The 23,414-nt window shown below is 44.1% G+C and overlaps 1 protein-coding gene across 5 annotated transcripts in view; it reads left to right on the top strand.

The window, feature by feature from the left end:
* Positions 1-23,057, top strand: part of CRMP1 (collapsin response mediator protein 1) — a 50,113-nt gene extending 27,056 nt beyond the window's left edge. For all 5 annotated transcript variants that reach the window (XM_053258012.1, XM_053258011.1, XM_053258010.1 and 2 more), the window contains 12 exons: positions 229-413; positions 3,113-3,277; positions 4,400-4,461; positions 7,294-7,374; positions 7,985-8,053; positions 9,039-9,159; positions 11,097-11,253; positions 12,467-12,608; positions 16,284-16,454; positions 18,972-19,151; positions 21,234-21,399; positions 22,041-23,057. In XM_053258012.1, coding sequence (XP_053113987.1) covers positions 290-413; positions 3,113-3,277; positions 4,400-4,461; positions 7,294-7,374; positions 7,985-8,053; positions 9,039-9,159; positions 11,097-11,253; positions 12,467-12,608; positions 16,284-16,454; positions 18,972-19,151; positions 21,234-21,399; positions 22,041-22,132 — 1,530 coding nt within the window. In that variant the 5' untranslated portion in view covers positions 229-289 and the 3' untranslated portion in view covers positions 22,133-23,057. The remainder of the gene's footprint in view (positions 1-228; positions 414-3,112; positions 3,278-4,399; positions 4,462-7,293; positions 7,375-7,984; positions 8,054-9,038; positions 9,160-11,096; positions 11,254-12,466; positions 12,609-16,283; positions 16,455-18,971; positions 19,152-21,233; positions 21,400-22,040) is intronic.
* Positions 23,058-23,414: the final 357 nt, after the last annotated feature.

The following is a 23,414-nucleotide window of genomic DNA, read 5'->3' as shown; positions in this document are numbered from 1 at the left end:
CTGCAGAATGACTCGGAGCTTCTTCCAAGCAGAAGTATTTCCAGTGGAAGCAGTGCTGCATGACTGCTTGGAAGTGGTTTTAAGACATCCCACAGCAAACCCATTGTGCTATGCCTTTCAAGTTCTGCAGCAGCCCTGGCAGGTTCCTAACATCAATGTAGGGCTGCCTGTCATGTCGGCCAGTGTTTCTAGGCAGAGGAATAAATAACCCTTCTTCCTTTTTGTTAGACAAATAGGAGAGAATTTGATTGTTCCTGGTGGTGTGAAGACTATTGAGGCAAATGGGCGAATGGTTATTCCTGGTGGTATTGATGTCAATACTTATCTCCAGAAGCCTTATCAAGGCATGACGGCTATTGATGACTTCTATCAAGGCACAAAGGCAGCTTTAGCAGGAGGCACAACCATGATCAGTAAGTACTGGAGATGGGGATGGGTTCCATTCACAGAATAGGAGAGTTTGTGCTATGGAAGAGTTTGCTCTCCTGTGTCATCTGTGACTGAACGGGCAAATCCAGAGCCCCCTGAAAAGGCAGTAGTAACTGAAGAAACAGCTGCTCTTATGGATACATTCAGATAGGCAATAGGCTTGAGAAGGGACCGAACGTTCTGGTCAGTAAAACTTTATATTTACCATATGTTTTCAAGAATATTTACTATTTTTCATAATTTTATTAAATCACTTCCTATTTCTCATTGCATCCCCAAATAAGTAGAGTGTGGCTTGCTCAGCTGCTATTTCCTGTGGAAGGAGGAGTCTGACCTTGAATAGACTCTTCCCAAGACTTAGTACTTTATCCACTAGACTAGGGCGGCTCAATTTCGACCCTCCAGCTTTTTTTTTTTTTTTTAATTAGAGCTGCCATTATCCCCAGCCACGGTGGCCAATAGTGAGGGATTATAGGAGTTAGCAGCCAACATGTGCAGGAGGGCTGAAGCTGAGCCAGCCTGCACTAGACCATACTGGTGATGTGCACAAAGCATTATTCTAAATGACTGACTTAAAACAGGATCTGTTTACGTAATGTATCTTTTGACAATATACTGTAGGGATGTGCATGGAACCGGTCCATGCACTCCCGGAAGGGTGGGAGGCGGTTAGCTTTAAGGGACTGGGAAGGTGCTGCCTCCCTGTCAGCCCCCATCCCGTCATCTTTCCCCTGCCAGCGCCCTCCAAAAAAGCGGGTGCGCTGGGCTGCAGCGTTCCTGCTTGCAGCCCTGATCAGTGTCACCATGCTCATGGCCGACGCGCATGGCACACGCGTGCATCGGCCACGCCACAAAAGGCCCTTAGAAGCCACCCGCTTCACCTCGTTTGGCAAGGGTACTTGGGGCAGGGCCTCCGAAGAAGATCTTAAGTTGGGGCATATGGGGCATTCTCAGGTTACCCGGCCCCAAGTTAAAACCAGTACTTTGAATTGGGCCTGGAAACGGACTGGGAGCCAGAGCAGCTGATAAAGCACTGCCATTATATGATCAAAATACCCAGTCCCAGTTAATCTTGCAGCCCTGCTTTGTACCAACTGCAGTTTCTGGATCATTTTCAAAGGCAGCCCTACGTATAGTACATTGCAGTAATCTAAGCAGGAGGCTACCAGAGCATGAGTAGCTGTGGCCAAGCTGTCTCTTTCAAGGTGCGATGTGGGTCTGAGTGTATCAGGTCAAGGCTCAACTGCGGATATGTTCCTTAGAGTGGATTCACACATTGTTACAGTGTGTGTTATTTACAGATAGGGCAGTGTTGTAGAGTGCTTAGCATGTTGGATTAGTACTGAGAAGACCCAGTTCCGGTCCCCACTCAACTACGAAGTCTACTGGGTCCCTTGGGCTAACTGCTGTCTCAGCCAAACCTACCTTACAGGATTGTTGTGAGAATAAATGGGGGGATAACTATCCTGAGCTTCTTCAAGAAAGGGTGAGACAAAAATGAAACCAATAAATGATTGATTGACATATCAGGTGATAGTTGTGTAACCTTTCTTTGTGTTTTTGTTTGCACCCTCTATTTTCATATTTTACATGGAAGTTCTTGCCATTTGTTTACACTTTATGCTAGAGAGGGGTTGTGTGGTACAGTAACTGTGGAATAGAAATACTAACCTGGCACAAGATACTGCAGATTTTTGCTATGCAAGTGGTCATTCTGCTGAATGAGTTAATTGTGGATTCCCAGGTCACTCCGATGATTTTTATGTAGCACTTCTTTTAGCAGATTATAAGTTTCAGGACACTTATAATGTAGCCAAGTTCTGCTTCTTAGCCTTTAGGTTGTGGCGGACAATGGCCAATGATTTGAATTCAGCTTGATTTATTAGCTACTGCCAAATATGTTGATTTTCTTTGCTGGCCTTGGGTCTTAATAAAGAAATTCTGATTGAGTTAATTGTGCAAGGTAATGTGGGACTGAAATTGCTCTGCAGAAACAAGAAATAAGCTATATATTCTGTTAAGCATGTATATTCTTGTTAAGTTATATATTCTGTATATATGTGGTCACTATGAGTCCTGACTTGATGGCACTCTATCTATCTATCTATCCATCCATCCATCCATCCATCTGTTTTTCTGACACCTTTAATATTGGTGGTCAAGGGGGAAAAGGAAACAGATAGGCTTCTCCTTCCTTTCTAGGTAGCATTTCACCCTTTTGTCTCTCATGCTTGGCCATGATGAAATGAAATACTACTTTTTCTTTCAAGAGGTTGATTGCCATACAGTGGCCACAATTTAGATGATTGTTTAAGCCAACAGTTGAGCAGGGTGGTTGTTTTTTGATCAGACATATAAGCAGCAATTATGATTTATTACGTATTTAGCACTTTCAGTGTGCATGGCAAAAACTGATATTACTACAAATCCAAACCCTAACTGGCTTAACCAACAAGTTTTCCCTCTTTGAGGGAGAAAGGAAGGTGAAATTCAATGAAGTTAATTGCAGACATCCATTCTTTCTGTAGAGGAGTGGCATGTGTCTTTGGAAACAAAAGACCAAATGTAACCAGAGGTTTCAGAGCTTGGTTTGCGTCATGTACAAGCCTCTGCTCTGTATCTGCAGGCAACAGTGTGGACTGGAAAAATGGCTGGCTAATAGGTGCTCTTGTTTTCATGGCAGTTGACCATGTCCTTCCTGAGCCTGGCTCCAGCTTATTAACCTCATTTGAAAAGTGGCATGAAGCAGCGGACACCAAATCCTGTTGTGATTACTCCCTCCATGTGGATATCACCAGCTGGTATGATGGGATCCGGGAAGAGCTGGATATACTGGTGCAAGATAAAGGTCAGTAATAGATGGGGCAGGATGGTGGGATTACGAGAGGGAAAGGGGCCTTTCAGACTTATTGGATATCAATTGAGTAACCTTGCTCTCCTCCTGTGAGATTGGAACTTGATTTATGATGAGTGATGTGTGGACTTTCCTGGGAGATTTTATCCAGATGCATACACTTGAAATTAAATGATAGCTGAACAGGGCACCTAAACAGGATGATGGAATTAGGATAGGTCACTGCAGTTCAGCCCTCTTCTGCTCCTCCAGGTCTAGCCTGTACATCACTAAAGAACTAGGTGGACAAAGATGCATCCGGATTATAAGATTTGCTTTAGGGTATTATGTCATATGCTGAAAAAAGGCTGGTGCTTCTTTTATCCAGGCATTTTAAACAGATAGAATGGCAAAAATGGTTAGCATTGGAAGCTGCCATATACTGAGTCAGACCATAGGTTCATCTAGCTCAGTATTGTCTACACAGACTGGCAGTGGCTTCTCCAAGGTTACAGGCAGGAGTCTCTCTCAGCCCTATCTTGGAGATGCCAGGGAGGGAACTTGGAACCTTCTGCATGCAGATGCTCTTCCCAGAGTGGCTCCATCCCCTTCGGGGAATATATTACAGTGCTCATGCATGTAATCTCCCATCCATGTGCAACCAGGGTATACCCTGCTTAGCAAAGGGGACAAGTCACGCTTGCTACCACAAGACCAGTTCTCTTCCCTACCAAAAGAAACGGACAATAAAATATGTACTGTAACCCTTATGTAATAGCACTGAGCACCTCAGATAGCAGGAAAAAGAACTTGGGAGTCAAAGCAGAGGGAAGTATCTCTTGAAGATAGCTGTACATAATTAAGAGACTAGCATCTTTATTTACCTTGCCTACCCTTCAGAAACCTCCCATCTGACTCATTCTGATGAGGTCACATTAACATGCCATCATGGTCTGTGTAGAAGATGAACTGGTTAAACTGCTAAGACTAAAATACAAATATCTTTGCATGTATTTGTAACTGAAAATGGTTAATACACTCCTACAGTTTTAATATGAATATATCTGTCTTTAGGTAATGCTCAGCTTCAAAAGGCTAAAAATAGTAAGCATGAATTCATATTTTTTCTGTGAACAGGTGTTAATTCTTTCCAAGTTTACATGGCCTACAAAGATCTCTACCAAATGACTGATAGCCAGGTAATCTGCTGCATACCTTTTCTTACGAGAGCTTTGCATCGTAGTGCAATAGTCTTTCTAATGAAGATACGTGCTTGTTGAATTTGAAAAATTAAGCTTAAGAAAACCTACCAGTCAAGTGTCATCAGTTTCTCTGAAACAAGAGATGTTGAACATCTATGTCTTGTTTAGGGCTTATGAAGTTCAGCGGAGCTAATGTATTCTGGACTGAAGTTCTGATGAATGCAAGTGATGCCTGCTACATTTAACAGAAATGGAGCAGAATTGATTTGGAATAGAAACTTGAATAAATATGGAGTTCTCTAGCTTAGTTTTTCCTGTTGCTTCACAATTTCAAGAAGAAATTTCACATGCTTGGAGCTGTCCCAGATAAGAAATTATTTCCTTTCAAAATATTAAATGCAACAGGCTAAATATGATTGAATACAATATAGAGAGAGGGATGAGCTTGAATGGGCTCGGGTAGCTGCAGACGGGGCAGGGAGCGGTTCCCTTAAGAAGCAGGTAAGCAGGTCCTGTGTTCCCTTGCTGCCCTGCCACTTTTCTGGGCGTGGCATTCGCTCTACCAAAGGCCTCATGCAGCTATGGCGCTGTTCCCTGCAGGCTATGCACGGCATTGGCACATACATGGCTGATGTGCCGTTCCCTGCGTGTGCCATATGCAGCCTGCAGGGAACAGTGCTGCAGCTGTGCACGGCCTAGTGTGAGCGCTGCATCTGGGAAAATGGCGGTGCGGCAGCAGAGCAGGTAAGGCACTGAACTGGTTCAGCTGCTGGTGCCTGAGCCGGTTCTGCGCTTCCCAAAGGAGGTACCGAATCACTGCACATACACACACACCAGCATCACCTTATAATAAGAAGAGGCTGTTCGTTTATTCAGTTTTGGCGACAAAGCTGAATGACAAAGCTTAGAAATTATTTTAGGCGTTCTTACTCAGATTTGTAAACAAACCAGCATCTAAAGAAATACTTTAAAACTCAAGTTCTTGGCAAAGAACTAGCTTGAATAGTGGGATGAATAAGGGCCAAATGGGAAGTGAAGTTAAAGCACATCATTGCCTAGTTTGGTGATTTTATCAACATAGCAATTGTGCTATGATCTGGATTGGGACCTCAGCACAGAAGTACTGTGGTAGTAAGTGCTTAACACTTTTTCTCCTGGCTGTTTTCCCATTGAAAAATAATCCTCCAAGCTGCTTTGACCCCCAAACTGCCTCTTGCTCCAATGGCACCTCCAGGGGCTCAGGAGAGCTTGGAGGGGATTTTCAGCAAGAAAAAGGATGTGGAGATAAAGGAAACGTCATGGAAGCACACCCTACCTCCACACCGTGATCCCAATCTGGATTGAGCCCATACATGGCTGTTATTTGAAACTTTAGAAGTGCCTCCCCAAACTAGGCAATGACATGTTTAACGTCACATTTAGTTTGTCCCTAAGGCTGCTTCCTATGTCTGCTTACCAAGGAGTAAGCCCCATTGGATGCAATGGGACTACTTGTGAGTAAACACTCATAGGATTGCACGGCTAATCTCAACTATTCATTTAGAGGTCTGTATGTTGAAAACAGCACCTGCATTCTAAGTATGTTAGGTGTTTATCTTATTGTGTGGAGGGAGAACTAAGGCATTGTAAAAATCAGGCCTCGAGTGTTAAATAGTACAATTCACTAAGGGATGGACTGAATGATATTTTATTTGCCAGCCATGCCTCACATGATATAGAAGTGAGTGTTCCATGAGCCTGCATGATTTTCCTCTCCCTCAGATGCCTGGGTTGAGGATTGCATAGGCCTGCTGTTTGTTCAAGTTGTCCTTCTACCCACGCTGCAAATTGTAGAATTTGCCATACGTGTCGAAGAGTACATTTACAGAACAGTGCCCTGGGAAGAGGGAAACGATGTGTGTGTTCATGAAGCACTCACTTCCTTATCACATGTGGCAGGGCTGACAGACAAAGTATTGTCCAAACTGGTCTAAGGGGAAAAAAAATCTCTGTGTTGGTGGGAAAAGTAACATGTGAAAAAGCTGCCTTTACTCATACTGTACATGCTTGGCGTTTTCCACACAGGGCTTTTGGCTCGCATCTCCTCCGGAATGGAGGGTGTGCATTCACATATCGGCCAGATTTACTCTGAAGTCCCTACAAGCGATCAGGGAGCATGTCACTCACAATTTGGATTTTTCATCACACGTTATTAAAGTGTAGCCCGATTTATATCCAGGGTTAAAAACACTTTTTGTGACTTTTTGGGGGGCAACTTTGAACTTGCAATAAAGCCTCACAGTAAACTTGTGGTGAAGCCTGCTGTGTGAAAAACGCCCTGGTGAAGTTCTACAGAGAGAGAGCATGAGAGAGAGAGAGAGAGAGAGAGAGAGAGAGAGAGAGAGAGAGATCGTATAATGCCTGAATGGTGGAGTGAGCTTCTTTTCCGCTTCAAGTGTGAGCATCAAGAAGCTGCTATGCTGGTTTCTGGTGCAAGTTCTTGGAACATGGTCTGCCATTCCTGCAACAGGAATGGTGTCTCCTTCCCTTATTTTTTCTCTTGATCTTTCTGCTGACTCCAGTTAGGAAGCCCAGGAAAGAAGGGCAGAATAAAATGTAGCAACACTTCTATTCATTTCATTAATAACATCACTTAGTTTGCTGGTGGGAAGGGACAAAATAAATAGGCATGTGGCTGTCCAAGTGAAGTAAAGGTTCATCTTTTGTGGGCTTTTGTGCTATCCCAAAGCGAGAGAGTGGTATGATTTTAAACATAGACATAAAATAACTACAGTCAACAAGCAGCTGCCATTATTGACTATTTTCTTTTCTTTATATTATGCATATAAGCTCTATGAAGCCTTCACATTTTTGAAAAGTCTTGGAGCTGTAATCATGGTACATGCTGAAAATGGAGATTTGATAGATCAGGTGAGAGAAATGTATTGCTTTTACATGTCTATTGGGATTAGTATGGATTCATTGATGGACAGGTCCTCCACCAGGGGGCACATCCTCAGAGGTGGCAGTTTGATATCAGAGCCTGTTCCATTCTCTCACGTGGTTCCTGATGGGTGACTACTGTAGTGTTGTGCCTTCGCCATGTGGAAGTGGCAACTGCACTCTAATAACAGGTAAGAATTTGCATTGGATATAGGTGTGGAATTGGGCTGAATGGTGAATGTAAATGAGCCTTGGTGGTGTGAAAATTCAGAATCTATCTGAAGCGGGTTCTGAAGTTTCTTTGGGTCCAAATAACATACATGCTTAATGTTGTCATGAGGGGATCCTTCAGGGTGCTTGTCTTTTTCCAGATAAAACCCAATTTGCAGAGCTTTGTTTATGCTGTGCTGCCACAAAAATGCAGAATGGGGTCTTGGGCAATGAATTCAGCTTCCTGAAAATTCCAGTTTTCTGGAGGGTAGGCTTTCTGTCCTACATTTCTCTTTGGCAGACATGGCTGAGTGCAGTGTATTGAAGTGACATCACCTGATTACTCCTCAACCTACAGACAATTGCCATGTGTCTGTTATCTTTTTAGGAACAAAAACGTATGCTTGAGATGGGAATAACTGGACCTGAGGGGCATGCTTTGAGCAGACCAGAGGAGGTGAGAGCTGCATTCAGTTCAAATCAGGGGCGTAACAAGGCTGGAGTGGGCCCAGAGACAAAATTTTAAAATGGGCCCTTCGCTGATGCACACACACACTTCACAATATATAGTCATGTGACTTGCCTCATGTGACTTGCCTCTGGGGGGCCCCTCGAGGCGTGGGAGCCCCTAGGCAGCTGCCTCCCCTTGCCTAATGGTAGTTACGCCCCTGGTTCAAATGCTTTAACAGCTATGTCTTAAAATGATCTAACCTTTCTTGCAAGTGCAAAAAACACAAGATCACCAAGCCTGGATGAGGAAATTGGAAATCTGGTCAATTCCACTAGTAAATTCTGGATATTTGACTGGCAGCCAAATTGTTCATTTGCATTTCCATATACATGCCCTGTATTTGAGGGGCAATCAGATAATTAGGTAGAAAGATTTTGAAGAGAGTTTAGACTATGATACCAAAGACTACTGAACATGGTTTGAGAGAGATATAGTTCAGGATAATGACAGTAGACAGGGCAGGATTCTCATTAAATGTTCCATTACTTTTGCTTATTAACGATTATGCCTTAATTGTAGACTAAACATTTTTGTTATCACTTGAAGACTCTTTATTTTGAAATGCAAAGAGATGCATTTTTAAATGAAGTGCAATATTATTGTTAACAAGGAATATCCAACTCCACTGGGAAAGGCATTTCAAGAATAGCTGGGGAAAATATGAATGCTACTTTTCAAGGCACGACCTTGAATACTGTGTGTAGTTTTCAGTAAATTTAGCTTGGAGCAAAAGCAAAGAAGGGCTAAATAAGGTGAGTAGAGGAAGGGAGATTAATTTTAAAGAGCACAGTTACATAAACTCAGAAAGAAATTGCTGAAACTGCTAAATTGAGAGAAGCTTCTTAATAGGGCAGGAGGGGGAAGAGTGTTGAGACCTTGAAAATACCGGTGTCAAGATGATGCAAGGTGATAATGAGTTTTCTTGTTTCAGCTTGAAGCAGAAGCTGTTTTCCGGGCCATCACCATAGCTAGTCGGATCAACTGTCCAGTGTATATCACCAAGGTCATGAGTAGGAGTGCAGCTGATATCATTTCACTGGCTAGAAAGAAAGGTACAGAAAGTTGCCTTTCAAAGGGAGCCCTTTTGAAGCATGTGTCTATATTGTTGGACTTCTAGGGCCAGAGGGGTGCCCCAGATTATGGTAGGTTGTTTCAGAAAAAGAATGGCAGCATCAGGATCTTCTGACAGTTCATTAGCAAGCACACACATGAAACCCCAAACAGGCTGGTTTTACCATAATAAGAGGATCGTTGCCATTTCCGGGTGCTTCCTCCATTCAACACACCAAATAATGCTTCTCATTTTCAAGGTGTTAGAGAGACCAAATTCTTCCATCCTGAAGTCCAAGTTAGAAAGTCCAAGCTAGGCCTGGTTGACACATGCATAGACAAGATTTGTTTTCTCACCATTTGATGACTTGTAGCTGACCACGTGAACTGACTCAATGGGAAAACTTTCATCTGGCGGAAGTCACGTGAAAGTGTTGTTTGTGATCAGTGATGGCTCATTCATACATGCAAATCACCGCTTGATGCTGTAGACATCAAGCTTGACTCCCTGCAGCAGGAGAAACCTTCTCTCTCCCACCCAATGCTCTTCCCACAGGTTTTATTGTTTGTCACTCTGCTCCCTTTGTATTGTCCTACCCTTTCCCCCCCTTCGACTTTCCTTAAGACGTTGGGTCATCATTTTCTGTATTGAATCGATCCTTACTGAACTGAATGGTAGTTTCTGGAGAGTGCTCTGGCACATAGCTGGCATCGGTCCAATGATTAGTAGCAAGGAAACTTTGTGGAATGGAGATAGGAGGAGGCTGTCAAAAACCCCTCTCAGGTTGTGAGTGTGGGGATCCTACCCCATCCCACCTCCCTGGCAGTGCTGCTTTGCTTTACTGATACAATTCAAGTGACCCAGATCAGCTCGCTGTGATATTTTTGTATGGAGCCCATTGACCTTTGCGTAAATATCATACAGTCTTGCTGTATATGCTGTTTCCTCCAGTCTGTGGTTCCTGTTGTATAATTGGGAGCTGAAAGCATGGAAGTCTGAGCAGTATGACAGAAATGCCTGGACTTGGCTGTCCGTGCTGAAAGATGATAGGCAGCCAGACTGAGGGCTTTCCGCAACTGTGCCATTGGGAAGATGAAGGGGATTCGTGAACTCCATTGACGGAGAATCTATAGATCAGAGTTAGTCAGGCACCCTGGTGGAAAAATATTTTCTTCTCCTTAAGTGTGTCTCTTTGGGACTGCTTATCTGCTCTTGCAACTTCCTTAAACTCAGAGTGAGATGATGGCAAGAATAATATCTATCAAATTGAATGGACATTGACCTCCAACGTTCGCTAGCTAGCAATCAAGACATCCTAATTAAAAGCAGGAATAGCCAGGAAGGAGCTGCTGAGCTAGCAAAGGCTGGCTGCAGATGGAGAGGTTGTGTTGGAGTCAGAAGCCCTACCCATTTCTGGAGTTCAGATTGGCCCTGACCAGAACAGGGGCCCAGGCTGGTCTCCCCTTCCTCTCAAGTAGGCCAGTCACCCAGGCAAGCACTTTGCTTCTACTGCTGAAGTGTGGCCTTGGTCTGTAGCATTGCCTCTGTATCGGGGGTCCTGGGGCAATAGAAGGGGCTCTTCAGACTGGACAAGAGCCTCACTGGGGGACACTGGGTCCCAAGAATGTCAGGGCTCCTTCCGGGGGACAACTGCAGAAGAGGTGACAAGTTCAGGCTACTCATGGTCTGTTAGATCTAGTTCCACCCCCCCCCCCGGGCTGGAGGTTTCAGCTGGGGTGTTCTGCTCTGAGTCAGAATCTGGGTTGGTTGCAACAATAGCTTTGCATTAGCAAGTTGCCTTATTGAATGGCTACGATGTTGGTAAAGACGTTCAATGTCTTCAGTGTTATGTCACTTTTTTTGTTTGGGTGGCAGCTGAGCCTCCATGCTTGGGAAAGCAAGGTAGTTTAACCATGTATGTGTTTCCTTCTTCCCAAGGTGCTCTTGTTTTTGGGGAGCCAATCACTGCCAGCTTGGGGACAGATGGGACACATTACTGGAGCAAAAACTGGGCCAAGGCTGCGGCATTTGTGACCTCGCCACCTCTGAGTCTGGATCCTACAACCCCGGATCATTTGACTTCACTTTTAGCATGGTATTAAATTGTAATTGCTGGTTAACTATTGATCCAACCAGACTACTGACCCTTGACTAGCTTGGGGGTGATCTAAAGTCCATTAAATAAATAGGTGTAATAAATAATTAAATAGATAAATGGAATAAATGAACAAACAAGACTCTTGATGTGTTCCGCTACGTGGCCCAACCTAGCTTGCTCTCAAATGAATAGTAAATCTTCTGTGATGCTGGAGATGTGTGAAAAGCCGCTGGTCCCTTAACAATGTCCCTGAAAGTCAGAATCAATGGTTGTGATTTTGAGTGGAAGAATAACTGTGGGGGATGGGCTGCTTAGTCCTTTCCCTTCCGACCCCTTTCCTATTCTAAATAGCCCCAAGCTGCTTTCCCGCCCATGGTTATAAAGTCCCGGGGTTCCTATATATTTTCCCCTTAGATGATAAAAGTAGCTTCGGAAGAGTGATTCTGAGTGGGAGAAGGGCTGGAAGGGAAATAATGAAGCAGCCTCTCCCCTTGTTATTCTTCCACTCAAACTGACAGCCTCCACTAGCTGCTTTTCAATTGAAAACAAAAATCCACCAGGAGATTTTCACACACACACCACATTATGTATAGTATGGTTTGGCCATTAATGGAAGGGGGCTATAGAATCTATTCTAAAATAACACTGCTCAGCATCCAGGCTAAGTACGTCATGGCTAAATCACATTGAAATGAATGGGACTTAAGGTAGTCATGACTAACTGGTCTCATTGATTGCAGTGCTATTTAGTCATGCCAGCATAGGCGTAGCATCCATTGGACAAAGGGAGACAAATGTCCCTGGGCCCGGACGGTTAGGAGGCCCATAAGGGGCCCACAAGCAGAGGCCTCCTACCTCCAGGGGTAGGATGCTGCCCAGCATTCTCAAGTTCATGTTGCATAATCTTAGTTTAACGTACTTGCCTTTTCACAAGAAACTGAAATGAAATCAGATCACAAAGAAACAATAAGCGGAGTAGCTGTTGTTGATGCAAATATGGAAGCAGAGTAGTGAATGGAAATTAGAAGCAGTCATTGTGAGCAGAATATACATTAAGCTGCTCTGAGGACCTGATAAAGGCAGAAAAGCAATATAGCTGATAATGTAAATAAAATACCTCTGCAGCACCGTTAGATAGAAATGAAGATTGTAAGCAGTCCACAGTCTCTTCGCCATTCAACTTAAACATTTCATGTATACATTCTTTCAGTGGTGACCTGCAGGTGACTGGAAGCGGCCACTGTACTTACAGCACAGCTCAGAAGGCTGTCGGGAAAGACAACTTTACTCTGATTCCTGAAGGAGTTAATGGAATTGAAGAGAGGATGACAGTTGTCTGGTATAAATGTGTAGTAAGTAAAAGCAATCTTATGACGACAAATATGACAAATATTTATATACCATTTTTACTACATTTTAATATCAACAGGAGACTTCTCCTGCTGATGGCTAAATTACATGAGAACACCACCCGCAAAGTCAGGCTAAATAGGAAAGCTCAGGTGACTAATTCAATTTCAACCAGGACTGGGGTCAGGCAAGGGTGTATTTTGGCCCCAACATTATTTAATTTTTATATTAACCCCCTTGTGGAACGTATGAGGAAATTGGACTTTCACCCACCCAAATTAGCTCAAAAACATATTAATGTGCTTTTGTACGCTGTTGCTGTGTTGATTTCTAGGATGAGGGTTGGACTTAAGCGAATTTTGAAAGAGCTGGCCAATTTTTGCAGTGACCACGAACTGTCTTTGAATTATGATAAAACCAAAATCATGGTCTTTGCGGCTAGACCTAGGACGCTTATGTGGATACTTAATGGGCATACTTTAGAGCAGACCAGACAATTTAAATATCTTGAAGTTGTGTTACAGTCCAATAGAAGCACTACAGCACATAGGGATTATGTTATTGCCAACGCCCAGAAAGCTGCCTCAGCAATTTGCTCCTTTCACATAAAGAAACAAGCTCACTTGTTGCAAGTACCTTTAGAGCAGGCCTGCTCAATTTAGGCCCCCCAGTTGTTTTTGGACTACAACTCCCACAATCCCCAGCCACAGTGGCCAATAGTCAGGGATGATGGGAGTTGTAGGCCAACATCTGCAGGAGGGCCGAAGTTGAGCAGCCCTGCTTTAGAGCTTTTCAAGGCCAAGGCTCTTGCCTTGCTCCTAGTGGGATGCACGCTGGGGAACAAAACTAATTATCTGACGTTGGAGACGGTCCAATCTAAGTTTATTAGGTCTCTTCTTAGACTACCGTGCTGAGTTTCAAATGCTGCTGTTAGGCTCGAGATCGGGTGGCCACCGTAGAAGTGAGACTCTGGAAAATTGTTTTCTCTTATTGGCGTAATCTGATTTTTTACCCTACGGGCATTGCTCTTTTGATAGTGGAGGATGGCTTTATGACCCGCTGGAAAAATGATATTAATGCAATGTTAGCGTCCTTGGGTTTTTCCCTGCCCCTGATTAGAACTCTGGGCCACAGCAAGGCCAAAATGGTCATAACTCAATGTATTTGGGATATGACGAAGCAGGGGGATGTTGCCCAAATAGGCTCTATTTTGATCCTAGGAGATCAAATCAGTAGTCATTCCCCTGCTGAATATTTACTTAGGATCTCCAACGGGGATCATCGTAGGGCTCTTGCAGCGGCTAGACTTAACGCCCTTCATACGGCGGTATTGGAAGGACGCTTCGGGAAGGTGCCCTATGATAAAAGATTATGCCCCTGCCAGAATGGTGAAGTGAAGACTACGGAACATCTGATGCTGAAATGTAGATTTTATACTAATTAAGGGGAAAGCTTCTCTCCCCTCTGTTAATTCATTACAATTCTAATTGCCCTTCTGATGGGGACAAGGTCCTTTTTCTGCTTACTGCTAAGTCAGAATACGTTTACAGGAGGGTAGCAAAAAATTTTTTCATAGCAAGCAAGATTCGGTTTAGAGTGATTGAGGCACGAGATGCCGGGCTGTGCATTTCAGATTAACCGGTTTCATTTGGTTGAAATTAGTCATGTATACAGTATTTAAAGGTATTAATGTTTTGTGTATTTTATGTATTTTATTGTTGTTGTTGTTTTTTTTTCTTGTGTTTATGCTGGCCTTGGGCCGAAATAAACAAATACATACATACATTTTTTTCAACAAAAATTCCCAAAGTGCAGGGGCGTAGCAAGGTTGGAGTGGACCCAGAGACAAGATTTTAAAATGGCCCCCCCTTATTTTAAAAAAGGTTTTGTAAATTGTGGACGATGCAAGTCATTTAATGGTACTAGAGAAAGACATGCTGTTCTGGTAGCTCCAGGTCTTAACACTCACATCAGTTTCGGAGGATGAATACAACTGAAGGAAGCCTGGGCGAGTGTGCGGCCGGGGGAGTCATGTGACTTACCTCTGGGGGCCCCCCAAGGCAGTGGGCCCCCAGACAACTGTCTCCTCTTGTCCTATTATAGTTACGCCCCTGCCAAAGTGGTTTACATAGATATACATAAATAAAATGGCTCCCTGTCCCCATAGGGCTCACAATCTAAAAAAGCAACATAATATAGACACCAGCAACAGCCACTGGAGGGATGCTGTGCTGGGGATGGATAGGGCCAGTTGCTCTCCCCCTGCTAAATAAAGAGATTCACCACTTTTAAAAGGTGCCTCTTTGCTCAGTTAGCATATTTTTCTCTCTCCTGGCCTTGAGTTAGCATTCACATGTGTTCTAATCTTTATAGGCCACCTAATGGCGCAGCGGGGAAATGCTTGACTAACAAGCAGAAGGTTGCCAGTTCGAATCCCCGCTGGTACTATATCGGGCAGCAGCGATAGATGAAGATGCTGAAAGGCATCGTCTCAGACTGTGTGGGAGGAGGCAATGGTAAACCCCTCCTGTAGTCTACCAAAAGAAAACCACAGGGCTCTGTGGGCGCCAGGAGTTGAAATTGACTTGACGGCACACTTCACCTTTACCTAATGTTTATAGTCTTCCAACCCTGCGCTTAGCTGAGTGGTGAAAACTCTCTTGCTTTCTGCATTTTATTTTTCTGCTGCAGTGTGTATTTTTAATTATGGTTTGGTTTTCACAGTTGGTTTGCACCAAGTTCATGTAAATTCCACCAAGGCAGCCCAAGCCAAGGAGCTGCCCTGGGCAGTGATAAATTCTGCCTGTTCCCGTTTCTTACTCTGAAGCACTGTGCTCACACCTTCCTTCCAGATCCATCTCTCATTGTCCACCCCGCCACACACCCCAGCTCCAACCAACAAGCACTCCCTTGTATGTTGTACTGTTATTACTGTTGTTCCAGGTAGCTGCATATTCAACAGTCCTGAGATCTGAAAATTATAAATCCCCTCCAGGCAGACATTTCTTCCTTACATCCACCAGCACTACCATCTCACCACTCCCTATATTATTTGCTCTAATGGGTGCTGTTGACAGTGCCTTCAAGGTGCCCTTCCTCATCAGAACACAGCCTCTCAAAGCTCAGCATCGAGAACAAATTCCTAGCCCAGGCCAACCATTTTGGACTCTAGGAGTAGGCCACAAAGCCACCTAGTCTAGGAGTAGGCCACAAAGCCACTTGACGCTTGCTCTGCCAGGATTCTTCCAGCTGTCATGGAATTTTTCTGGTTTCTTGTCTCTCTGGGTCCAAGGTCTCAACTGCTGGTTTCAGATACCATCTACTTGTATGTTGAGGGTCCCCCACCCCCCACCCCAAGTGTTCCATTTTCAAGTATTTTATGTGCTAGAGCTGTGTCACACCAGCAGATTGGCGTAAAAATGTGCAAAAACTGCAAATGAACTGATATCTTTTTCTGAAGCATATTAAAAACCTCCACAGATATATATGCTGGCATTATATTAGTGATTGCACTTTGGAATGACTCTATCAACTAGCTTAGCAGTGCTATAGACTTCCAAAATCTGTGCTGCTTCAAGATTTTCACTCTGTTGTTTACAAATCCTAATCTCTCTCATCTGCACTTCTTATTACCTCTCCATTCAAAAGATGTGTTACTCATGAAAAATTCATTTTAGTCTACAGGTAAAATGGATGAAAACCAGTTTGTTGCAGTTACCAGTACCAATGCGGCCAAAGTCTTTAATTTGTATCCACGGAAGGGCAGGATTGCTGTGGGCTCTGATGCTGACATTGTGATCTGGGATCCAGAGAAGGGGAAGACAATCACAGCCAAAAGCCATAAATCGGTAAGAGGAATAACTCTTCAGCCCTAGTCACTTCATTGGCGGTGGAGGGGGGGAGTTAAACATTTCAAGTGCCAGAACTGTGTTAACACCACAGGACTGACATACATACAAGAGTGGCGAACCACCTGTTCTTTTAAACCCTTTTCTGCAGCACACTAAGAAACACCATGAACATGGGGGCTCTATAACGAGGGTATATGTTGAGGGAAAGCTCAAAGAAATTGCAACCAAAATTAGATGTGATTTTTCAGACATAGAAAAGTATTGTTATTGGCTGGCATACTGTACTGCACAACATTCTATCTGTATTGTAATGGAATGTGTGTGCAGTTGTGTAAAAGCACTCTTGTGCAAAATGCAAGAATTGCATGAATGCAGTTGCATGATGAATGGCCATTGTTTCCAATGGCCATCCATTGCACAACTGTGTGCTATTCTTGCATTATTCTTGGCATAAGCTCGATGTGCATCACTGTCCGAAAGTATACCTGTCATGCACAGCTTCCTTTTGCTCCACTGTTGCCTTGTTTGTCTCCTATCTACCAGCATCTATGGATCTGAAGGTTTCCACCACTATTGCCAGGTGGATTAATGCCTGTATCACACTAGTCTATGAGGTGCAGAACTTAAGATCGCCCCACAACATCACAGCACACTCTATGAGATCAGCGGCCACATCAGCTGCGTTTTCCACTAACGCCCCACTAGCTGAAATGTGCAGAGCGGCCTCCTGGGCACCTCCGTCCACTTTCACTTGACACTACAAGCTCAACTAACATAGCTCTTCACAAGTAGCCTTTGGCAGGCGAGTCTTGCAACAGGCTCTTCCATCCCAGTAGAAGCTGATATTCCCACCCACGATTCTTAGCTGTGGCTTGCCCCACATGAGATGTCTTTATCCAGCAGCAGAGAGAGGAGCATCAGTTACTCACTGTGAAGGCTTCTCTTTTTGCTGCTGGATTTGAGAACCTCTTAACCCCCCCATCCAGGAGTCTCCATCTGTGTCTACTGGTGTACTTCTCACTTTCCCTTTGTTTTTCTCTCTGTACCATGGACTCGGCTACTCCACTCTGTGTGAGGTTTCTCCTTCCCATACTTTTAAGGCATTGTATAATTTACATAGTCCTGCCTTCTGGATAACCCATGAGATGTCCTCAACTCCAGCAGCAAGAAGCCTTCACAGTAGAGATGTGCATGGAACCATTTTGGCACTTCTTTTCTGGAGTGCCAAACTGGTTTGAAGTGCTGGCGTTCGAACTGGTTTGGAGCCTGGAGGTGTGTGTGGGGGTTATGTGCATCGGCCATTTGTGTGGCAAAGCTGAATGGGGCTGCAAGGAGGAACACTGTAGCCCCGTGCCCATGCTTTTTGGGAAAGCGCCAGTGGGTGGAAAGCGACAGAGCAGGGATGGGCAGGTAGGAGGCACCCTTTCTGCTCCTTAAAGTAAACCCTCTGCCCTCCCGGGAGTGCACAGAACCAGTTCCATGAACATCCCTACTTCCAAGTAAGAAAAGGTAAGTAATTTTTATCATTGGACAGGTTTGGAGGGGGCCTTTCCAAAGCATCCTCTGTAGGTCCCTTCTCACACCGGAGCCTGTTGGTCCCTCATCTGGATGGGTGCTGCAAATTTCCTAGGCATGCTGATGCCAGTGCTGATAAAATGAATCATTCGGTAAAGCCACAGCTGTTCTTTCCAAAAGCTTCAATTTCCCTTTCAGGTTGATTGTATTGTATGCTATTATTGCTGAGACCTTGACTTCCTTGTGAGTTGTTAGCAAAATTTCCAGCGGTGCTAGGGGATTGGGACTTCACTATGGGTCTTCAAGGATCAAGGGATCTGGATAATTCTGTATCAAGGAAGTCTAATTTTATTTACCAAACAGGGATCGGCATCCAGACTAACAAAGCGCTTGCTCGGTGAACAAAGTTGCATTTGTGTGAGAAGATCACATCGCTGCACTAAATAAATCACAGGGATCTTTGGAATGGTGCTATTGGGATACAGGTTCCTGCAAAACATATGAGGCAGGCCATGTTCTTTGTTGCACCAGTGCAAACATGTTTGTGCTAGCACAATGCTAGTCTGGAGCGCAAACTCCAAGCATAGCACAACTAGCTAGCGCAACAGCCTTATGCTAGTGTGACACGTTTGTCATGGCAAGCACTTGGTTAGTCCAGACGTCATCCACTGTTTCTTGTTTGTTCCCCTGAAAAATAAATGTTTTACAATATGATTACAATACAGTGGATATTTATATACCGCTTTTCAACAACCGCCCCCAAAAGCATTTTACATAGATACATAAAATGGCTCCCTGTCCCCAAAGGGCTCACAATCTAAAAAGATGTTAATTTAATTTTGATTAAATTCTGTTATTTCATCATTAGAAGCTAAACGTGCATCATGGAGCAGCATACTTAAGGCCTTCCCCCGTTGAATTAATGTGTTTAAAACATGCCTAGAAATCAAGGAGAATAAATGGCATGGTTTTGTTTTGTTTTGTTTGCCTTTTGGTCAGGCTGTGGAATATAATATCTTTGAAGGCATGGAATGCCACGGCGCTCCCCTCGTAGTCATTAGCCAAGGGAAGATTGTGTTTGAGGATGGGAATCTCCATGTAAGTAAAGGAATGGGTCGCTTCATTCCCCGGAAGCCTTTCCCTGAATACCTTTATCAGCGCATCAGAATTAGGAATAAGGTAGGTTTGTGCAAATCTGCAGATTCAAAGATGCTTTGATAATAGTTTCATCTTCTACTCAAGCCTTGTGATCCCTGGCTGCGAATGTTAGCACTGCACAACCAAGTGATGGCCTCACTTGTATTCAGGCCTCACAATCTCCATCTGCAAATGATATTATATTAGGAACACAGGAAGCTGCCTTCTACTGAGTCAGACCAGTGGTCCATTTAACTCAGTATTGTCTACCCAGACTGGCAGCGGCTTCTCCGAGGTTGCAGGCAGGACTCTCTCTCAGCCCATCTTCAAGATGCCAGGGTGGGAACCTTCTGCATGCAAGTGTGCAGGTTTTCTTCTCAGAGCAGCCCCATTCTAAGGGGGATATCTTACATTGTTCACTTGTAGTATCCCATTCATGTGCAAATCAGGGTGGGCTCTACTTTATAAAGCAGACAATTCATGCTTGCTACCACAAGACCAGCTCTCCTCCCATATTCAGGGGCCTCCTGAGTTGAACAGAGCTGCAAACATTAACAGTCCTGTTTGGGCCAGTCTGAGAGTTTGATTCAAATACTCAAATCAGCCCAGTTTATTTTCAGGGCAACAGGTGGATTACTTGGCTTTTGTAGGTGCCTTAGTAGAGTTTTCTCAGATGAGTTTTTGCAGTGGCTGGTATTTGTTTGTTTTTTGCCGGGGGGGGGGGGGCAGGGCGGTGTCTTTACCTTGGTGGTTTTGTGATTTGCTCATGAGTAAGGAGCAACTTTACTCATAGGAATGGACTGTGATGGGGAGGTTAGCTGTAAAACAGCTGCCTGTTTGCCTCCCTTGGGGGCTTGTTTTGAGAGTTCTCCAGCTCTGTTGGAATTTGGTTTGTTTTCTCCATTAGATTTTCAGCAAACAACCCCCCCCCCAAAAAACCCCCACCTTCAGAGGAAGGGAACCCTTGGATCTAACCTGGTATCTATGATACATTTAATTTTGGAAGCATTGTAATTGTCCTAATTCAGCACTTGTGGAAATTAGTTCAAGTACATTTTTGTATCTTTGCTATTCCCAGTGCTCGAATCGCAGGGGAGACGGTTCTTCCCTGGTCCCCTTACCTTTTGTCCTAAGCCCCTCAGCTACTGTTTTGAGGCGGCTATGGAGGGTGCATCGTATGGCTAAATTGGAGGAGAAGCAGGGAAAGTAGAAGTGGGTGGCTTTGGACATACACCCAGAATAGTGATGGAGGGAGCTTGAGTGAGTCCTGCTTCATCTATTGTTGCTTCTAGATAACAGTGTGATCATATATTCCATCATGGCAAGATGCATGTTTTTCCTTGCATAGAGTTTGCACACCTGTAGGTGGCAGTCTTTTGTGTTTTACACTGAGCCTGTTCTCATGACCATATTGGGGTGGGCTGGAGGGAAGGCACACTTCTACCTCGTGCCTCCCAGATGACCTTTTGGCTCTGAAGTTCACGTGCCCACATGAACGGGGCAGTGGCAATCTCAATTGCTGATATGGGGAGCTGGGGCCTCCAGCTATCCCACAATGCATTGCACAAACAGTAGAGAGGCAGCCCTCAGTGCTGTAGCAGCTCCACTCTGCCTGGCCCCACAAGCCGCAGGACTCTATGATAGATCCCGGCTGCCTGAGAACAGTTAAAAATGGCGTAGCAGCACAGATGACCAAAATACAAGGCAGGACAGGCTCCGTTTTTGTCCTACTTGGCTTTTATCGTGGGTATCAGATCTGGGCTATCCAGGTTTTGATCTGCTGGGTTGGGAGGACCTCTGGTGCCCCAGACAATCACAGATTCCTTGGTTTAGCCCCCTCTTACCCAGGAATCTCTGGTCATGAGAACAGACTCACTGTATGCTATATCGTACAGCACCTTATTTTTAGGTGCTTAAGAAGAGAGGTTATTAAATGTGCACTTCACCTGCTTTGTACAAGAAGCAGGCTCTGCCTGTCAGTAAATGGAGGAATCATGACTTGCTTCCTGTATTGCCTTCCCCTTAGCATGCACATTTGCATTGATTCTGTGTGTGGGATGGGGTCATAAAATTTCACTGGACACAGGTGAGTGAGTAAATGTGTGTGTGTTTTGTGATATGCAGGTAACAGAATTACAAGGAGTATCCAGAGGAATGTATGATGGGCCAGTCTATGAAGTCCCAGTGACACCAAAATATGCAACTCCTGCACCTTCCACTAAATCATCTCCTGCCAAAAACCAGCCTCCTCCAATCAGGAACCTCCACCAGTCTAATTTTAGCTTATCAGGTGAAGCAATGTGACAGACTATGACTATTAGGAAATGGCCTGCAAACCTGTTTTATGCGTTACAAATAGCAGATTATTACAGAGTCATTGCGGCACTAATGACCCCATTTGGGCAGGAAATAAGTTTCTAGAATGAGTGGAGGCCCTTACCATGATTATAGCCATAGGCTTTGCTGCATATGGTTTGGGGCATTTGGGGGAAGCTTACATATGCAAGCTTCGTGGCTGGATAACGAATGTCACCCAGCAACCTTCTGCATGTATAGTGGCAGAAAACTGCACACAGGAATCCACATTACCTTCTGGGAATCACTCCAAGGTCCCACGAGTGCTATATCAAAATACTCATTCACCTCTATGAAGACTTATAGCAGGTTTTGAGGATCCAGTATTAAGTGGGAGTCAGCATTGCTTAAGAACCAACCCACCCCTCCGGTTCCACCTGAAAGTTGTGCAGTATGGTCATCCCCCCTCCCCTCACAAATCCAAATTTCTGGAAGAGAGATTCGGTTTTCACCTAAAGCAGGTAAAACGTTTATGAACAGAAAAGCGCTTCTAGTGCTAACTGAGTGCTAAATAGAGTGAAAAGAGCTGGAGTGGCTATAAACTATTGCTTTGTTTCTGGATTACTGTTTTTACAGGTGCTCAAATAGATGATAACAACCCACGCCGTACTGGACATCGCATTGTTGCGCCCCCTGGTGGCCGCTCCAATATTACTAGTCTTGGGTGAGCGTGGATGGAAACCAGGAAACCAAGAATGAAGGCTCATGGGAATAATCTTATTTCCCTTCTGTGTCTGTGTTGTTGAACCCACAATTTTATTCGGTACTAATGAGGGGGGGAAATGAATGGTCTTTAAAAAAAAAAGGTTTTGCATAGAAAGAGGTCATCATAGTGTGGTGTGTTTGCTTGGAACTAATTGCTTCACAATTGTGCTTTCATACCTTTGTCACCTTAAAGCATGGTGCTTCCATTGCCCCGTTAGTGACTCTTCTGCTTTTAGCTTTGTCTTGTAACTCTCTGATGGTTCCTTTGCACCCCCCACCCCCCACTAGCTGTGCTAGAGTAGTTGATGCATGTTACTAAGTTATTGATGCAAGTTGCAGTTTGTGAGTGAGTCCATTTTAGAACACGTTGCCAACAATTAACTAGACACGATGCCAAGATAAGAGATTCCACTAAAGAAGGAAGATGATGGACATTTTAAGAGTATGCAGTAGACTAGGACAAGCGGCTTTCTGTTGATGTATTTCGTTTTATTCTAGATCCAACTAGGAGGCATTGCCAACTAAAAGCTTCACTAGAGGAGAGCCCAGGAGCTCTGATCCACTTAGTACATTCCAGGTCTGTATCACTGTTTGTTTGTTTTTAGGAAGAGCCATAACTTCCACCCAGCGACGCTGTTGCCATCTTGTTCAGGGGATTTCCACAACTGGGCAGTAGTGCTCGCCTTTTGCATGCAATTTTTTTGGTACTTGCAAACAATTCAAATTGCTGTTGGGTTTTTAAAGTTTTTGTACAAAGTTTTTTCTCCTTTTTAATCACGTTCATTTTTACTTACAACAGTGTATCAGATCGACTAGTTGTGGTTCATTTTCTGAATTTGAAGGCTTGTGAAATAAAAAGAGAAGGAAAAGAAAAGAAAAGAAATGAAATGTGTTGTCTCCTTTGGCTTCCAATTCATAATCAAGACCGTTGAGCAGCATTTGTCGTTTGTGCTGATGTACTTTAGGGCAACGGAAATGTGCAAAACCAACATGGCAGAGCACACAAAAGTAGCCCATGAAACCCTTTTGTGTGGATTGGACTGGAACTCTTAACAAGGTTAGAACAGCTACTTATGTTAATTAGCCAGTTGATGGCTACACTGGCCATTTGCCAGCTAATGTAAGCCTGAGTGAAAAGCTGCCCTCCCAGTAAAAAAATGTGGCAGAGTGGAGGGAGGAATTCCATTATTTCCTTATTGTTTGATAAGGTCCCACTGCCTTTCATTGGCTGCTGAAAGGAACAGG

The sequence above is a fragment of the Hemicordylus capensis genome, chromosome 5 (assembly GCF_027244095.1).
Source record: "Hemicordylus capensis ecotype Gifberg chromosome 5, rHemCap1.1.pri, whole genome shotgun sequence".
In the NCBI taxonomy this organism is placed as follows: Eukaryota; Metazoa; Chordata; class Lepidosauria; order Squamata; family Cordylidae; genus Hemicordylus; species Hemicordylus capensis.
This window is presented reverse-complemented; position numbering and strand designations above follow the sequence as displayed.